This window comes from Trematomus bernacchii, unplaced genomic scaffold (assembly GCF_902827165.1).
Source record: "Trematomus bernacchii unplaced genomic scaffold, fTreBer1.1, whole genome shotgun sequence".
Classification (NCBI taxonomy): Eukaryota; Metazoa; Chordata; class Actinopteri; order Perciformes; family Nototheniidae; genus Trematomus; species Trematomus bernacchii.
In genome coordinates, this window is record NW_022987644.1 from 499,199 (window position 1) to 514,605 (window position 15,407).

Genomic DNA, 15,407 nt, shown 5'->3' on the forward strand with positions numbered 1-15,407 from the left:
ATTACCCCAAAAACACAAGCCACAGCTTTGCGATCATTGCAGTTTAGTTGTGTTTATATCCTACATTTGATTTGTAAGCATATAATGCTTCACCGAACACAGGAGCCTATTTGGCTGTCAACAAATAAAGACGGCTCATTTTAATTCTCCCCAAATATATTGAGGCTGAACCTGAACTTTCAGCTTGGGGGCCCCCTAGTGGCCGCGGTGGCCCTATGCATCCGCACAGTCCGCCTATAGGAAGAAACGGCCCTGAGCCCATAAGTAGATGAATAAATACATCTCTACACGTCTGCATGTATCTGGTCTTTACGTTTGAATGGGATCAGCTAGTTATGCAGGTAGACCTTATGTAGCTTTTGGTGGAAAACATAGCCAAGCACAATGAGGCAAACATAAAAGTGAAAAAATAGGTAGGTCACCCATGATGATTCTTACTAATTGTAGGTCACCTGTTTCATTTTTATTCAACATGATGACACACTTAAAATATGACAACACAATAATAAATAAGAACTTGAGGATTTGTACACCATATTCTTTAAAACACATGAGTGGAAGAGCACATCACTGATCATCCACAGACTGGAAATGAGTGAACAACAAGAGATGGGACTGGAGGGCTTTGTCTAGCCCTTGAAGAAACGGCAGGGAAACCCTGTGGGACGGAAACATGAGCTCCACCGATGAATGAAGAGTTTACCTGGTGGAACGAAGAAGTCCCAGCGTAACTTAGGGTTGCTGGTTGTCAGCGAAGACCTGACACTGTTTGCAAACTCTATAGCGATATAAAAAAAAGTGTGGGGTGAAAGGAAGGGAGGAAAGGAAGGGAGGAGAAGAGGGGAGTGATGAAGGATAGACAGATGTCAGAACCAGGAGTTGGTATGGACATCAGAGACATTTGGGAAAGCTTTTATCAATTTGCCACCAAGAGTGTAAATAACAGTAGCCTGGAGGAGTTTTAAAGTGGACCTATCATGCTATATTTAAATGATATATTGTAGGGCCATACCTATATAAGGTATATTTATACGTTTCTGTTTTCAAAATACCAAACAGATCATGCATTTTAGCCATGCCTCATTTCGCTCTATGTGCTGTTTGCTGTCTACGGGGCTGATTCTGTGAGCTGCAGCTGACCACGCCCCCCTGCAGGAGAGGGGAGCCGTGCTCTGATCAAGTCAAGAGGGGGAGAAAAAAAGATCTCCGTCCTCCGTGTTTTATTATATTATTATAGGCCTATAGAGTCGTTTTTCATTTGTTTTAAAGCTCAATAAATAACAAAGAAGACCTTTGACCGGCACTTTTCTAATTTTGTCCGGAAGATTTAAACTTTAACGGACATCTTGACCGGCGAAAGAAACTGAAACTCTGCCGCACGGTCCCCTCGTTCCTTGGAAGAGGCGGAGAGGTGGGTGTTTGTCATCTGCTGGTGGACTAACCGGAGAGAATTACAGTGCTTGCCTCGACGGGGAGGGATTGCATTGAATTAAAGCATTAGCAGGAGCAAACGCTTGCCTCGGGGAGGGAGAAAAAAAGCCACAGCGGAGAATAAACAGAAGGGTAACCATGGTAACTATGGGCGGGAAGTCTTCTTCGCTGCTTTTGTGGCAGACTACAGCGCCACTTACAGGCCTGGCATATGTACTACAGCGTCTCCAGCGCTTTCGAGCGCCCCACATTCCCCTGATAGGTGGAGAGTTGGCCCAATAGCCGTTACTTTACTGACGTCAGTAAAGTGTTCAAATCTGGATCAGTTTTTATCAGATCCATTGCAGCCCCTTTTTTAGAGATTTGGGTATGGAGGAAAATAGAGAGGGTTGTGTTTTCTGACACTTGGTGAGTTCCCTGGTGAGACACATATTCATGTATAAAAGACATACAAAAGTGCATTTTGCATGATAGGTCCCCTTTAAATAAAAGAGAATAAGAATAATATTTTCTAAGTTTATATTTATTGAATGAAACAGGAAGGGAAAAGGTCTGCCAGATCACCTTTTCTCACACTAAAATGAATTAGAAATAGTATTTTGTTAATATCTTTTATCCTTTGATTTGATATGATCAAAATAGGAGATAATATAAAGGCTTCAATCCTGCATTCTGATTGGACCATATGGACCAGTTCAATTCTCTGCGACAGCAATTTGTCTATACTATTCTTATGACTTTGGATGAGTTTTTTTGGTGCACTTAATTAATAAATTAAGCAATTTATATTGTAGTTACTGTATTTTATTAACCATGGCTTCAAGGATAACCCCTCAGATGGAATTATGATATATATATAAATAATCTTTAGTCTAACGTCAGAATAAACAACGAACAACAACAATCGCTATCTAAAGAGTAATAGATAACCCCTTTATAGTTTTTTTTTTGTTTGATCTCGGGTCAAATAAGGTTGTGTCTACATTGAGAAAAACGAATAGGGGAATTTAGAGCCAATCAAAGATCTTAGGTTGCAGTCGAATAGTCCATTTAGCTTAGGAACCTTCCTAACGGAGTGAAATGACCCGGAAGTCCCTCAGTGGCAGCCATGATAAGTGCCGTTCGAATTCTCTAGATGATAGGAAAGGAGGTTTCAAACTTCCTTTATAACCTCCTTTACTGTAGTTTAGGAACCACTGGACCTCCCTTTACGAAAGGAGAGGAGAAAATGCTGCCCCACAATGCCTTGCAGCCGCAGCATTTGCCGTCACACAACAGTCGGCCGTTCACGGAAACAACCGATTATGACCGAGAAATTATATCATGAAAGTTACGGTACTTATTAAGCTTTTTAAAACGTAAGTGGTAAGTTGCCAAAGTGCTTTGTTTTGAACGTTCATCAGTATTATAATCAAAAAGAGAAATATGAACGTTAGTTTTTACTGAAATGATCAAATAAAGTCAACATTTCACAGTCTTTACTGAGCTGTGTGGGGTTTGTTCAACTTTTAAAAGATGTTTGAATGGTGATATACACAGTGATAGATGTTAAGGACTAACGTTTATAATAAATACATTTGTATTTATTTTAAGATCTTTTCATACAATCATACGTATTGGGATCATTTGTATTAATGTGGACCGGAGGGAGAGGGTGACGAGCATAAGTTTCACTTTCCTTTTTTATTTCAATTCCAACTTTGGTCATGAAGAATATGTTTCTCTGTTGTCCCCGTTCATAAAGCATAAAACAACAGCATCAGAGCACGGTGCAGAGTCTCTAGATGAGTTTACAGTAGCCCCTCGTTCTTATTAAACATCCATGTTGTAGTCCGCTGTATAGAAAACTGTAGTTTCCATAGTTTCCCCACAGCAGCAGACGCACATTTATGACGTCCGCTGGCGCATCATAAACACGTCGGATAGTGAAAGTGCAGTCGGATTCTCTAAAGTACCGCAGTCTCTTCTCCTAAGTCCTTTTGAATTCTCCTATCCACTATCCCTTAACGCCGTGACGTTTCACTCAGAGGTCAAGCGATAGACGATAGCGATAGACGATAGGAGCTGATTATTTGACTATTCAACCGCAACCTCAGTCTGTTTACACAGGAGTTTATGCAGGTTGAACACAGAATTATAAAAAACCCTTTACTCTGATTTAAATATCATTGGATACAAGATAATAGAAAGAGTCTTAGGCTCTAAAGCAAAAGAGGAAATAAGCCAGCAAGGAGGATATGCTAATCAAACTCAGAAACTCAGGAGATGCATGGAAAAAGAAGCTGCTGGCTCTGTTTGAATGAGAAGCGTTCACTGACCTGCTGCAGTTTCCCTCGGCGGGTGATATTCAAATGACTCGGGTGCAGCTAGGCTCGGTACGTTTCCCCTTCTCTGTGACGCCTCCAGGGAACTTGGCACAATTGTCTGCAGGGAGAGTCACAGATTATACGTTGGATGGCTGGTTGATTGGTCGTTTGTATTATTTTGGTTAGCAGCCTCACCTGTAAAATAATTGGCTGACTATGCTTTGTGCCGACTCCTGACGGGACGAGGTTGGAGACGTTTTGGCCAGATGGTTCAGTGTGTTGTTCTTGTTTGGCTTCTGAAAACACACATTTTATCACTGATGTTATCATAAAAAAAACCCAGAAAAGCAGACACTCTTTTTTAATTTTAACATCCATGATATGTGGTATCACAAGTCCATGAGAAACCAGAAGGGGTCAGTGTAGCAACATGCTATTCAGACCTGTAGGAGGCGCTTGTTGAGCTGCAGCATTTGACTTCTCCTCCTCTGCAGCAGCCTGACTTCCTGTCTTCTCAAAGCTTTCTTCTGGCTTCTGCAGCTCCTGTTAAGGGTCACAGAGGATTTCAAAGATTAATTATATCAATCTCGAGTTCAAGTAGAGAGTATCACAAACTAGCCTGAGATCAAGAGGCTTATCAGCAGATGTCTGGGCTAGTGTTGGGAAGACTGTGTCTTTTTTGACCCGGTGAGGTGGTTTTCTTGAAGTATCTTTGTAATTACATTTTTTTATCATTTCATATTCCAGCAATTCCTCAAAAAACATGTTTTGGACATCATGCCATTCACATTTTAAATTTACATTTTATACATTTTAAGAAATTGTAGTTTTTGTATTACTACCCCAAGCTTCCATAAGTGGGTCAAAAATGACCCGCATGCATTTCCTATGGGATCCTATGGGAACCTTTGATTCTTATCACCTGTTGCTGTCAGGAATACATTCACTGTAGACCACACAGACTACATCACAAGTGACACCTCTCAGGAAGATTATTTTACACAGCAAGATCTGATACCTGTCAGTATAATAATAATAATAATACATTATATTTGTATAGGGCTTTTCAAGGACTCAAAACCGCTTTACAATATAAGGGAAGGTTAGGGTGGGGGGTATAGGACTATCAAACTTGATCAACTGGCATGGATTGATGGGGGGGGGGGGGGGGGGGGGCTATGAGTAGACAAGAGGAGAAGAGATGAGTTTTGAAAAGGGACTGGAATACTGTGAGGGTCTCAGAATAGCAGAGATCTTTGCATCAATATGTTCAAAACATTTTTTTTCTAAATGTAAAATAAATGTCTAAAATTATAAATAGTGAAAAATTAAATATAAAATATTTGTAGTGTGAACCAAAATATAATACTAAATATTATACAAGTGATTTGTCTTAACCAAAATGACATAAAAACACATATTATTCTAATACGGGTCCTTTTTGACCCACTTATGGAAGAGTGTAGGGTCCAGTCACTCGTGCATCTAAGGGTTAAATAAGTTCAAAACGGTTCAAATGATTTCTGTAAGAAGCAAAAGGGAATGACTGCAGTATGATTTCTGAAAGCCAGGAGAGTAGCAGGTTCATTATAGGGTCTTTATAGCTCACTGATCATAATGTGTTCATAATTATTTTCAGATTTGTGTAATCGTCTATAAAAAAAAATCCTGACCGATGGGAGTGATGTGGGCCGGCTTGGCTGTGTCAAATTCTCAATGACTTTCTGTTCTTGTGCATCCTTAGAAGCCGGTTCTGTGCCACTTTGTTCCTCCCTGGCTTTCGTCGCCACTGGGCTTCCTCCTCTGGTTGAGGTGTGTGTTTGTGCGGCTGCTGACGAGGGAACATCTACAGTGCTGCTGCTCGTTATGGAGGGAGACGCCTGGAACTGAGGAGGAGATTCCCTTCCTTGCCTCTCAGGAGTGGTGAAAACGTCATCACTTCCTACGTCGCCGTTAACCCGGAGCAAAGCATTAGCCTAAATAACAGAGAACAGGTTTAGTACTTTATAACTGCACTGCAGAGTTCACTGATATGCTCAAATCATAAAAGGTGATCTAAGACATGTCCAGGCAGTACCTTGACCTGGACTTGAACTCTATTCACAAAAATCTATTTAATAATACATTTAAAATAGGTGTTATTATTTCACATACACCAGTCCTGTGAAACATTTTGTATTGCTCACTTATTCTAATAAATGTCATTATGACCAGTCCAAGATTTGGGAATGAGTCGTTAAATATTCTGGTCAAATGGATATTGTTGCTATTTTGTTTCATTTGAAGATATTTTGGAACACTTTGTAATACAAAATAAGAGTATATGATCACATTTTGATCTGTATAAGATATAAAAAGGTCTATATTTCGTTAAATGTAGGTATTTTCCGGTCCTTACTTGCAATAAGACGTAGGAACATTTAGTTTCTAGATATGAAACATCTGTAGGAAACATTGACCGCTACAACCAGGCTGCTCTAGCTCACACTACGTTCAAAAGGTAAACTAGATGAATTGATGACAAACAAAGAAATTAAAATAAACCCAGTGCCCTCATTTGTGTTCATTATCAGGCTCTCATCTCTGTCCGTTATTAGCTATTCATCCAGCTCACAACACCGTGCTGCCTCAGAGACAAAGAGGCAGTAATGTATGTGCGAGGAGCTTCTAGTGAGCGGTAACTTAAGACACAGCGGTGCAGTTGGGTGAATGCAGGCTCTCAGTCCCCCCCCCCCCGCCCTCCGCTTCCACCTTCTCATCCCTCTCCGAGCAGCCTGTGTGGGCCCTCTTTGTCCGCTGGGAGCCCACTTCACATTGAGAGGGCCCTACTTGTCAACTTCTTAAGTCAATAGGAAACAGAGGGCTCCATTGAAGCCGGGCTCCACTCAGACTCCTGACAAGACATTCCAGAAAAGCGCTGTGCTCAATTTAGTCTGGTAATACTCTGCCCCTCCCTCCCCGCTACGCCAAAACATAAGATCTCATTTTCAATATTCCCATTTGGAAATATTTGCAGAAGAAAAGGAAATGGATCCTGTCGAGAGCACTTTGAGCTAAATTGAAACATTACATGCTTCTTCTCTGAGGGGAAGTCTTGTGTTTTCCTAGAAACCAGCCGGCTCATCACCATGGCCGTCCGGTGGCATTCAGTGTGTCTGCCAAGAGGGGGGGGGGGGGGATTTTCCCTCCAGCCTGTGAGGAGTGTGAAGTTACTCCATGTAAAGTGGTCAGGACCTCAAACATACCCACTGGAGCACTGTTGTGGTTAGGGATGTCACAAGAACCAATACCTTGGTACAAAGTAGGGCTGTGCGATTATGGCAAAAATCATAATCACGATTATTTTGGTCAATAATTGATATCACGATTATTAAAAACGAATTTACTTTGAAAACATAAATTTATTGAAAAAAATAATTTGAACAGTATGTTTTTAACAGTTGATTACCCTGAACTTGAAGTATAATTAAAAAAATAAATAAATAATTACATTTCTTTTATTTTTAATAAATATTATAATCGTTTTATTTTGATTACGTTGTTTTCGTAATCGTTGCAAGCCAAAATTGTAATCGAGATTAAAATACGATTAATTGCACAGCCCTAGTACAAAGACGATTCCAAAATTCTGAAACGTTATGGTTCTTACTTTTGACCCGGTAGTACAGTCAGGGCTTGAGACTAAGGTTGTCCTGGTAATGATAGAAAATATATTTGTGATCAAATAAACTCACTATCTGTGTCCGGATGTTCATTTTGATGAATGCTTTATGAATGCTTTAAGAAATAAATATAGCTGGTTAAAAGAGATGTTTTTCAGAGCAATTTAAAATGGATATTGGATAGGGAATTATGACCTGATAAACTTCTCAACAAAAAGATGTATGTACAGAATAATAAATTAGTATATGTTAAGGTACATGGCTTTTATTGTTTTGTAACGTGGTTTGGAGCATTTTGGAATTTCATTTACTACATTTCTGCTAGTTTTTGTTAAACTAATCATAATTAAATCATTGCATGTTTGTATGAAGAGACATTTTAATGAATAAGAACAATATTTAAGTAAATAAGTACTTTACACTGCAGGTGTAGTGGGTCAATTTCACTGCGACCACCAAACACTTGAAAAAGCAACAACCCACATTTTGAGGATACTTTAAAGCAGGGGTGTCAAACTCAATTTCATCGCGGGCCACATTAGCATTATGGTTGCACTCAAAGGGGCCGGTTGTAACTATATAAATATACAATATATATATAAAATAATGTATTATATTACATTATTGCCTCTGAATTGGATTATTAACGGATAGGGTAATAACTAACTACGTCTGAAAGCAGAAGTCCAGGGCAAATAATTGCAAGTCTCTTCAGTGTGCATGTCACAAAACGAGATGCATTGTGGGACATGTAGTTTATGGGCAACGTGCTTCTGTAAAGTGGCATGTAACCGTATAATAAACGTATTATATTCTTTGCAAGCTCTTGCAGGCCACATACAATGAAGTCGCGGGCCGGATTTGGCCCCCGGGCCTTGAGTTTGACACCCCTGCTTTAAAGCATATTTACATCAGCAAATCTTTTTATTGTAGGGCAGTAATCTATTGAGGTAATCATGATTTATTCGGAGTCGGTCTCACCTTGCTGGGCCATGGTTCCCCCGCTGAGGGTCGGGGCTGGAAGTAAGGCTTGGGCATCAGCAAAGGCACCGGTTTGGGCGACAGGGTTCTGTTGGACGGCGGCTCAGACGAGCGGGAGCGGATCTGAGGCCGCTGGTGAGAGGGCTCCTTGGGAAACTCCTCCACCCGCGCCTCCAGTGTAGACGTGAACTTAGGAGCCGGGGCCGACTGCTGTCGAAGATACCTCAGGGGCCCGTGGGGGTCAACGTCAAAGGGGTCAGGGGTCATCGGGGAGAGGGAGATAGGGAAGGATGAGATGGGTAAAGAGGGATCAGCAGATATACTGCGGTCCAGGATATTTGGCAACTGTAGGCGCTCCATGACGGATTCACTGATGGAGAAGCGCTGGGCGTAATGTTGGAGGATGGCCGACGCCTCCTCTGGAGTTCTGGCTCTCCTGTACGCTTCCCGCAGCTCAAGCTCACGACGCTCCCTGTTGGATAGGAAGGGAGTTTAAGTAGGATGAAAACTGACATGACCCAATTTGATTTATATTATATGCACAATATGTACGCTGATGTATTCGAGTTTTCCATTACACTACTTTGTTATGTACATACAGCTTTGTTGTTTGAGCTGAACACAGATGAATCGTCCTTTTAATGTGTATGCCACGTACTTGTCCTGCACTATCTCTCTGTATGTCTTGATGCTTTTCCTCCTATGGGAGGTACAGATTTCTCCTGACATCAACTGCTCCATCATCTTCCGTTCCTCCTCCTTCTTGATCAGGTCCTGGGAGATACTCCTCCTCCGATTTTTCCATCGGGCCAGGTCCTGACACACAAACAGATCAGAAGTGTTTCAGTTCCAAGTGAAGCAAGGCAAGTGGGCTCAGCAGAGACCTGAAGCACTGCTGTGGACCTAGAAAACTGATTAAAGTTGCTTAACTGGGGCACAGCAAAACAAGTTCATGCTTTTGGCCTGCAGGCAGTAAAACCAACTATCTGTCTGTCTGTCTGTCTGTCTATCTAACTATCTATCTATCCATCTATCTAACTATCCATCTAACTATCTATCTATCTATCTATCTATCTGTCTATCTATCTATCTAACTATCCATCTAACTATCTATCTATCCATCTATCTATCTATCTATCTATCTATCTGTCTATCTATCTATCTAACTATCCATCTAACTATCTATCTATCCAACTATCTATCTATCTATCCATCTATCTATCTAACTATCCGTCTAACTATCTATCTATCTATCTATCTATCTATCTATCCGTCTATCTATCTATCTATCCATCTAACTATCTATCTATCCATCTATCCATCTATCCATCTATCTATCTATCTATCTGTCTATCTAACTATCCATCTAACTATCCATCTAACTATCTATCTATCTATCCATCTATCTATCTAACTATCCGTCTAACTATCTATCTGTCTATCTATCTATCTATCCGTCTATCTATCTATCTATCCATCTAACTATCTATCTATCCATCTATCCATCTATCCATCTATCTATCTAACTATCCATCTAACTATCCATCTAACTATCTATCCATCTATCTATCTATCTATCTATCTATCTATCTACCTATCTATCTATCTATCTATCTATCTATCTATCTATCTATCTGATAAACTACTGACACAAAGGGTGCAATAAAAACAAACTGTCCATTTGAGACAATTGTAGTCCTAATGCAGAAAGAAACCACTCACATCCTGCCAGTGGTCGTCTTCTTCCTTCATCTCGTTGTACTGGTTAAGCATCAGTTCATGACGCACCTGACTGTGGGGCTGCAACATGGCCTCCTCCTCATCTCGCATGTCGATCATACTCACACTCCTGAGGAGAGGAGGGGGACACAGACAGAGAACAGGGATTTTAAATCATGCGTTGACCAGAGTACAATAGTTGTTTTTGTATTTACTGTAGATAGTCTGCTAGTAGTCTCTAAATGTCCTTGAGTGCATTGTACTGTAAGTATGTTGCCTTTACCTTTTCCAAGACTAAGCAATGGCAAACAATTGGTTATGTTATAGTAGTAATGTATCATGATCCACCATAAATATGTTTAACCATTCCATCATTATAAGGAAAAGAACCAACGGCTCTGTACAGATAACAAAACAAGATGTGTCTTTTTAAGAAGCATTTAAAGAAAAACTGTCCTCATGCTCACCCTAAAGGCATAATGACTATTTTAGAAATAATACAACATTCACAATTCTCTCAAGTAGTAGCAAGTCATTTTCCTTTAGTTTGTTCCTTTGAATATTCCCACGTTGTTTCATTTCACACACAAACATTTGTTCCACAGGACATTCAATACATTAGGGGTTAAGATCATTTAGTGAGACCTTAAAGAACATATCAGCTGCAGGTAGTTTGTAAGTAGCATTCTGATGTGAGTGTATGAGATGCAACAACCATACGGTCTTCATACAGTCAAAGAAGTGTCACAGACAGTTCACACTGATTTTATATATTTGTGCAGTCAGTAATGTTAGAGCATTCATTTCTAGATTACAGAGAAGACAGTAAAGTGCAGCCTTTTTTGATTGTGATGGACCAACTTGTGAGCAGAAGTGTTTTCAATCAAATAGATGACTGACATGTTACTTGTTTTTCAAAGTTGTGCTCAATGGGACGTCAATCAAAAACGTTTAAACAATCAATTGTGTTATCACCATGTTATGAACCACTTCTGCTACATGAAAAGCTGCACTTTTTACATTAGCAAATGAAATCACATGATAATTCATCCTGTAAGGGAGAGGGTGTCAGGAGGGCAGTTGAAATGATTGCGTTACATGCAGCTGGCAGAAGCACTAATGATGTCGGAGCAGCACAGTTTAGTAAGTCCTCTCTACACACACTACAGCAGGCACTTTGAATACATCCGAGAGGAAATGGTTGTTGCCAGCAGGAAAGACATGTGACTACATTTAGTAAAAACTACATTTCTTGATATTTCAGATCAAGTTTATGGTAAATGGACATTGTTTGACACGGTAATGGTAGAGTCTTTTAACTTATTATTTGAATTATACAAGTAGGACAAATCTGCTTAATTTGAGGACTTTTGTCTTCCGTGCAAAGACAATTAGAAAAAAAGTTATCCCGAGTCAAATCAGATCATCTCCTAACAAATGTTATGATACATAAGCCCTGGCTGACTGCACTTACTGCCATTTTCACCTCCATGAAATTTGTATAAAGTCTTTGCCTAGAAATATTTCAGTCTAGTTATTTCCCTCTTCAGTGGGGTTGTATAGATACATTGATCATATACTGGAGCCTCTTATTGGCTGAGCTGCTAAGATAAATGAAAGCACTTCTTAATGACATTCAGTAGAGAATTGAAGTATCACATGAGGGCCATTTTAAGAGGATTTCCTACCCTGGCAAGATACACTTCTGTGTAGGGGTGTGCAATTAATCATATTTTAATCTCGATTTTGGCTTGCAACGATTACGAAAACAATGTAATCGAAATAAAACGATTATTATTTGTATTTTTTTGAATTAATTATTTTATTATTATTTTTAATTAATTTTTTTATTGTGTTTTCAGTTGAATTATACTTCAAGTTCAGGGTAATCAACTGTTAAAAACATACTGTTCACATTTTTTTTCAATAAATGGATGTTTTCAAAGTAAACGGATAATCGTTTTTTAATAATCCTGATATCAATTATTGACCAAAATAATCATGATTATGATTTTTGCCATAATCGAGCAGCCCTACTTCTGTGGCAATGCACTACAATCTCGTAATTTCTACAATTAAAAGATGGTTGAATATAAAAATATAAAGAATTTGCACAAATGTCACCTTTAATGATACTAAAACCACCCCACCAGAAAAACATTCACTGGCTTTGAGAAACTTCTTTACATTTCTCTAACGTTTGGTCGATTTTTCCCACTTGCATAAAGGAAATTGTAACACTCGATAGGTGACAGAATGATTATTGAGCGGGCTTTGCAGTGCGTAGCAGGGCTGGGCCAGACAGCCGAGTGTCTGAGTGCTAAATGGACAACTTACTGTGGGTCATCTGACACACTGTGTGTGCGGCTGAATCTACAGAAGGCAGAGAGCACAATCACAAATGAATACAAGTACACTCAACAAAGACAATCAGCATTCACTCATGTGGATATCAGACACAGTGATGGGATATTTAATCGCTAGTGAGTTACATATCTGTGATCACACTGACAATGAGTTAGTTATGACAGATTTCATACAGAATTGTTCAGAAATGTTTCAAACAAGTGCCCCTTCTGGTTTTGTATCCAAGCACTGAGGTGTGTCAGGTTTAACTCTGATCCTTAAACCAGGCACAAGGGGGCAGTCTTAACCGTAACACAGCCAGAGCAGCAGACACGTTTACTGCAACCCTGCATACCAAAACACTGCTAGCATAAGACAGATGCATATGGCAATGATCTCTGATGCAGCTGACACTTAGCTCTTAAAAACAAAAAGCACATATCAAGGATGTGCTCTGTTTCTGTCTGTGACTACCACTGGTATGTTGGGCTGCGACCGCTAAAGGTCTTCACACATGCTTTTTTTATGTAGCTGCCTCTGTGATGTTGGAGGGGTGTGAGAGTAAGCGTGGCCTGTGGTTTCTCGCCACAAGAGAACAAGGAGACTAAATTAATAGAAGCTTCGCTAAATCAGGGCCAGATACTTTTTTTTATTTCTAAGATGGCTATCTGCCATTTGGTTTGTTGCAGTAAAATGATCACTCGCCATATGTTTTGTAGAAAGATGAAAGCCTGTGATGGAGTGGGGTTTGCTTTAAAGATGGTATTTGAGGGATATTTATGGAATTGATAGAAATCAATTTAAGCATTTGTGAACAGCCAAATCATTTTGGATCAATTTGAGTCCATTTCTAACTCCTTTTTGGGACCTCAGAAAGATTCATGAAAAATAACATTCTCAAATGTTTCTCTTTCTCCAAATTCCTTAATAACCAAAATAAGCAATGCAATTAGAATAAAATCCAAATTGCTCACAGTTTCCATGCATTCTCTGTACAATAACAGTTGCTTTTGAGACAATAATACAAGTTGGCATTCATTTGAAAGAAAGTCATGCAATCTTTCGGTAGTCATTCAGATAGGAGCAGTGCAGTCGAGGTTGCATGCTGAGATTGAGTATTCAAAACAGTCATTTGAATACTAGATCCTTTGATTTTAAAGTAGCATATTGTAGTTTAAGTAGTGGAAATTATTAAAATGTAGTGTAGTTGCTGGACGGGGCTCACGTTGCAGGAAGACCGCTCTCCGACAAAGCGCTTCCTTCTTTTGGGTCGCCACTTTCGCTCAGCGCCCGTCCCTTCCGCCGGCCTGTATCGGTTGTTGCCACGGCAGCGGGCACAGGAAGGAAGTGCGGGGGATTCGTGGTGTTGGGAGAGGTCAGCGTTTGGCCGACCTGTTTCTCTGCATCTGCGGCCAACGGGACACCAGCAGCTCCCTTCCTCACAGCCGCTTCCTCCGGCTCGCTCACAGGTGGATGTTTCCCCGAGGCGACGGGGCTCACTGCGGCAGATTTAGCCGCCGGAGTCGTCGAATGTTGGAAGAATTCCTCAGAGCACGAGCGAGCTGGAGTACTGCAGAAAGCAAAGCAAACTAAAATGCACTGCTGCCTGGTTATCATCCTATATCATCACCTGACAGCATTCCTCTGGAGGAGCTTAAATGGAGGGGTTTTCTAAAAGACATAAATCTGAGACAATAGCATAGCATGCTCACAAATCCCTTCTAAGCAGACAAACAAATTGGAGTCAAAAAGCCAAAGTATAATTCTCTCAACACTGTTTTTCTGTCATCCCGTGATGAACAGCCACTTTCTGAGAGGCTTATTATTGGACTATAAATTCCCAGCATGCATGGCAGGGGGAGAAAGGCTGTGAACAGGCCAAGCTTCAGCCCCAGCCTGCTCAGGGTCAGGGAAGGAAGAAAGCCTCATTTCCTTACATCCTGAGGGAGGGTAGCATGTTCCCTGCGAGTGTGTGTGTGTGTGTGTGTGTGTGTGTGTGTGTGTGTGTGTGTGTGTGTGTGTGTGTGTGTGAACACCATAAAGTACATGTTTGTGTTAACCTGCTGAGTTTATATTTGAAGGTGTGTGAAGTCTTACTCATGTGTTCCTAATCCCGTCCACACAACCTTTGATAGACGTCTACAAATACAAATATGTTGATGTTATATAACCGGTCAAAACAAATGATCAACTCCTGGCAACACTGAAACACACAAATTCCAGCATCAGTTTTCTTCGAGCTATACAATACGAGCTGTTACCAACTAAAGAAGCCAATATCAAAGCCTTTTGAAACATCCAGAAACCCCCCTTTTTCCTTGGATTGCAGATAAACACATGTCAGATTTCCTTTGAGCATTAATTTCACTCCCCTGATTCGCTGACAACCAAATCAATGCCATATCATCCCTGCCAGGAAAAGCTGGAACAACTGGGGGAGTGAGGCTAACAACTGTCCAACAGGACGGTGAATGAAACGTCTGCTGGACCAGGAAATAACAGCGGAAAGGGCAGGATTGAAAAAAAACAACAACAGACCTAAACTGCGATTTTTCAAGACAGCAACATTGTAGTCACGCATCATAGTGGCCTTTAGCCCAGGGACATAGAGCAGAATTGTATATTCACAGCTCATAATAGCCTTAACTGCTGTATAAAGACCCTTTGTTTCAGATATTAAACTCTTGCTGACTCACTGTTATAATGTTGCTCTGGATAAGCACTGGATGATGGTCTGGTAATGGTAGAGCCAAAGATGATAAGTGCTGGATGAAAACACCAGCTGTGAAATTGAAACTATTTTGTACCAAAGAAACAATCGTGATAAAAAACTGTTCTTCGTGAGGCATGCAGATTACCCCAATTAACTGAGGACATTGTTTTTGGACAGAAGAGCTGCTGATGAGGTCACTTTAGTGTTTTCAGTTGAACAAATTCCATTCACCTTCACTGTGTGATGATG

At 40.3% G+C, this 15,407-nt stretch overlaps 1 protein-coding gene across 10 annotated transcripts in view; it reads right to left on the reverse strand.

Moving 5' to 3' along the window:
* LOC117485244 (LIM and calponin homology domains-containing protein 1-like) overlaps window positions 1–15,407 on the reverse strand; it is a 102,237-nt gene that overhangs the window by 15,723 nt on the left and 71,107 nt on the right. For 7 of the 10 annotated variants that reach the window (XM_034133796.1, XM_034133792.1, XM_034133795.1 and 4 more), the window contains 9 exons: window positions 13,671–14,015; window positions 12,437–12,472; window positions 10,103–10,229; window positions 9,039–9,196; window positions 8,381–8,852; window positions 5,411–5,713; window positions 4,181–4,280; window positions 3,933–4,033; window positions 3,750–3,855 (listed from right to left, as the gene is read on the reverse strand). In XM_034133796.1, the coding sequence (XP_033989687.1) occupies window positions 3,750–3,855; window positions 3,933–4,033; window positions 4,181–4,280; window positions 5,411–5,713; window positions 8,381–8,852; window positions 9,039–9,196; window positions 10,103–10,229; window positions 12,437–12,472; window positions 13,671–14,015 (1,748 nt within the window). The remainder of the gene's footprint in view (window positions 1–3,749; window positions 3,856–3,932; window positions 4,034–4,180; window positions 4,281–5,410; window positions 5,714–8,380; window positions 8,853–9,038; window positions 9,197–10,102; window positions 10,230–12,436; window positions 12,473–13,670; window positions 14,016–15,407) is intronic. The other 3 variants (XM_034133800.1, XM_034133797.1, XM_034133793.1) reach the window with 2 other exon arrangements.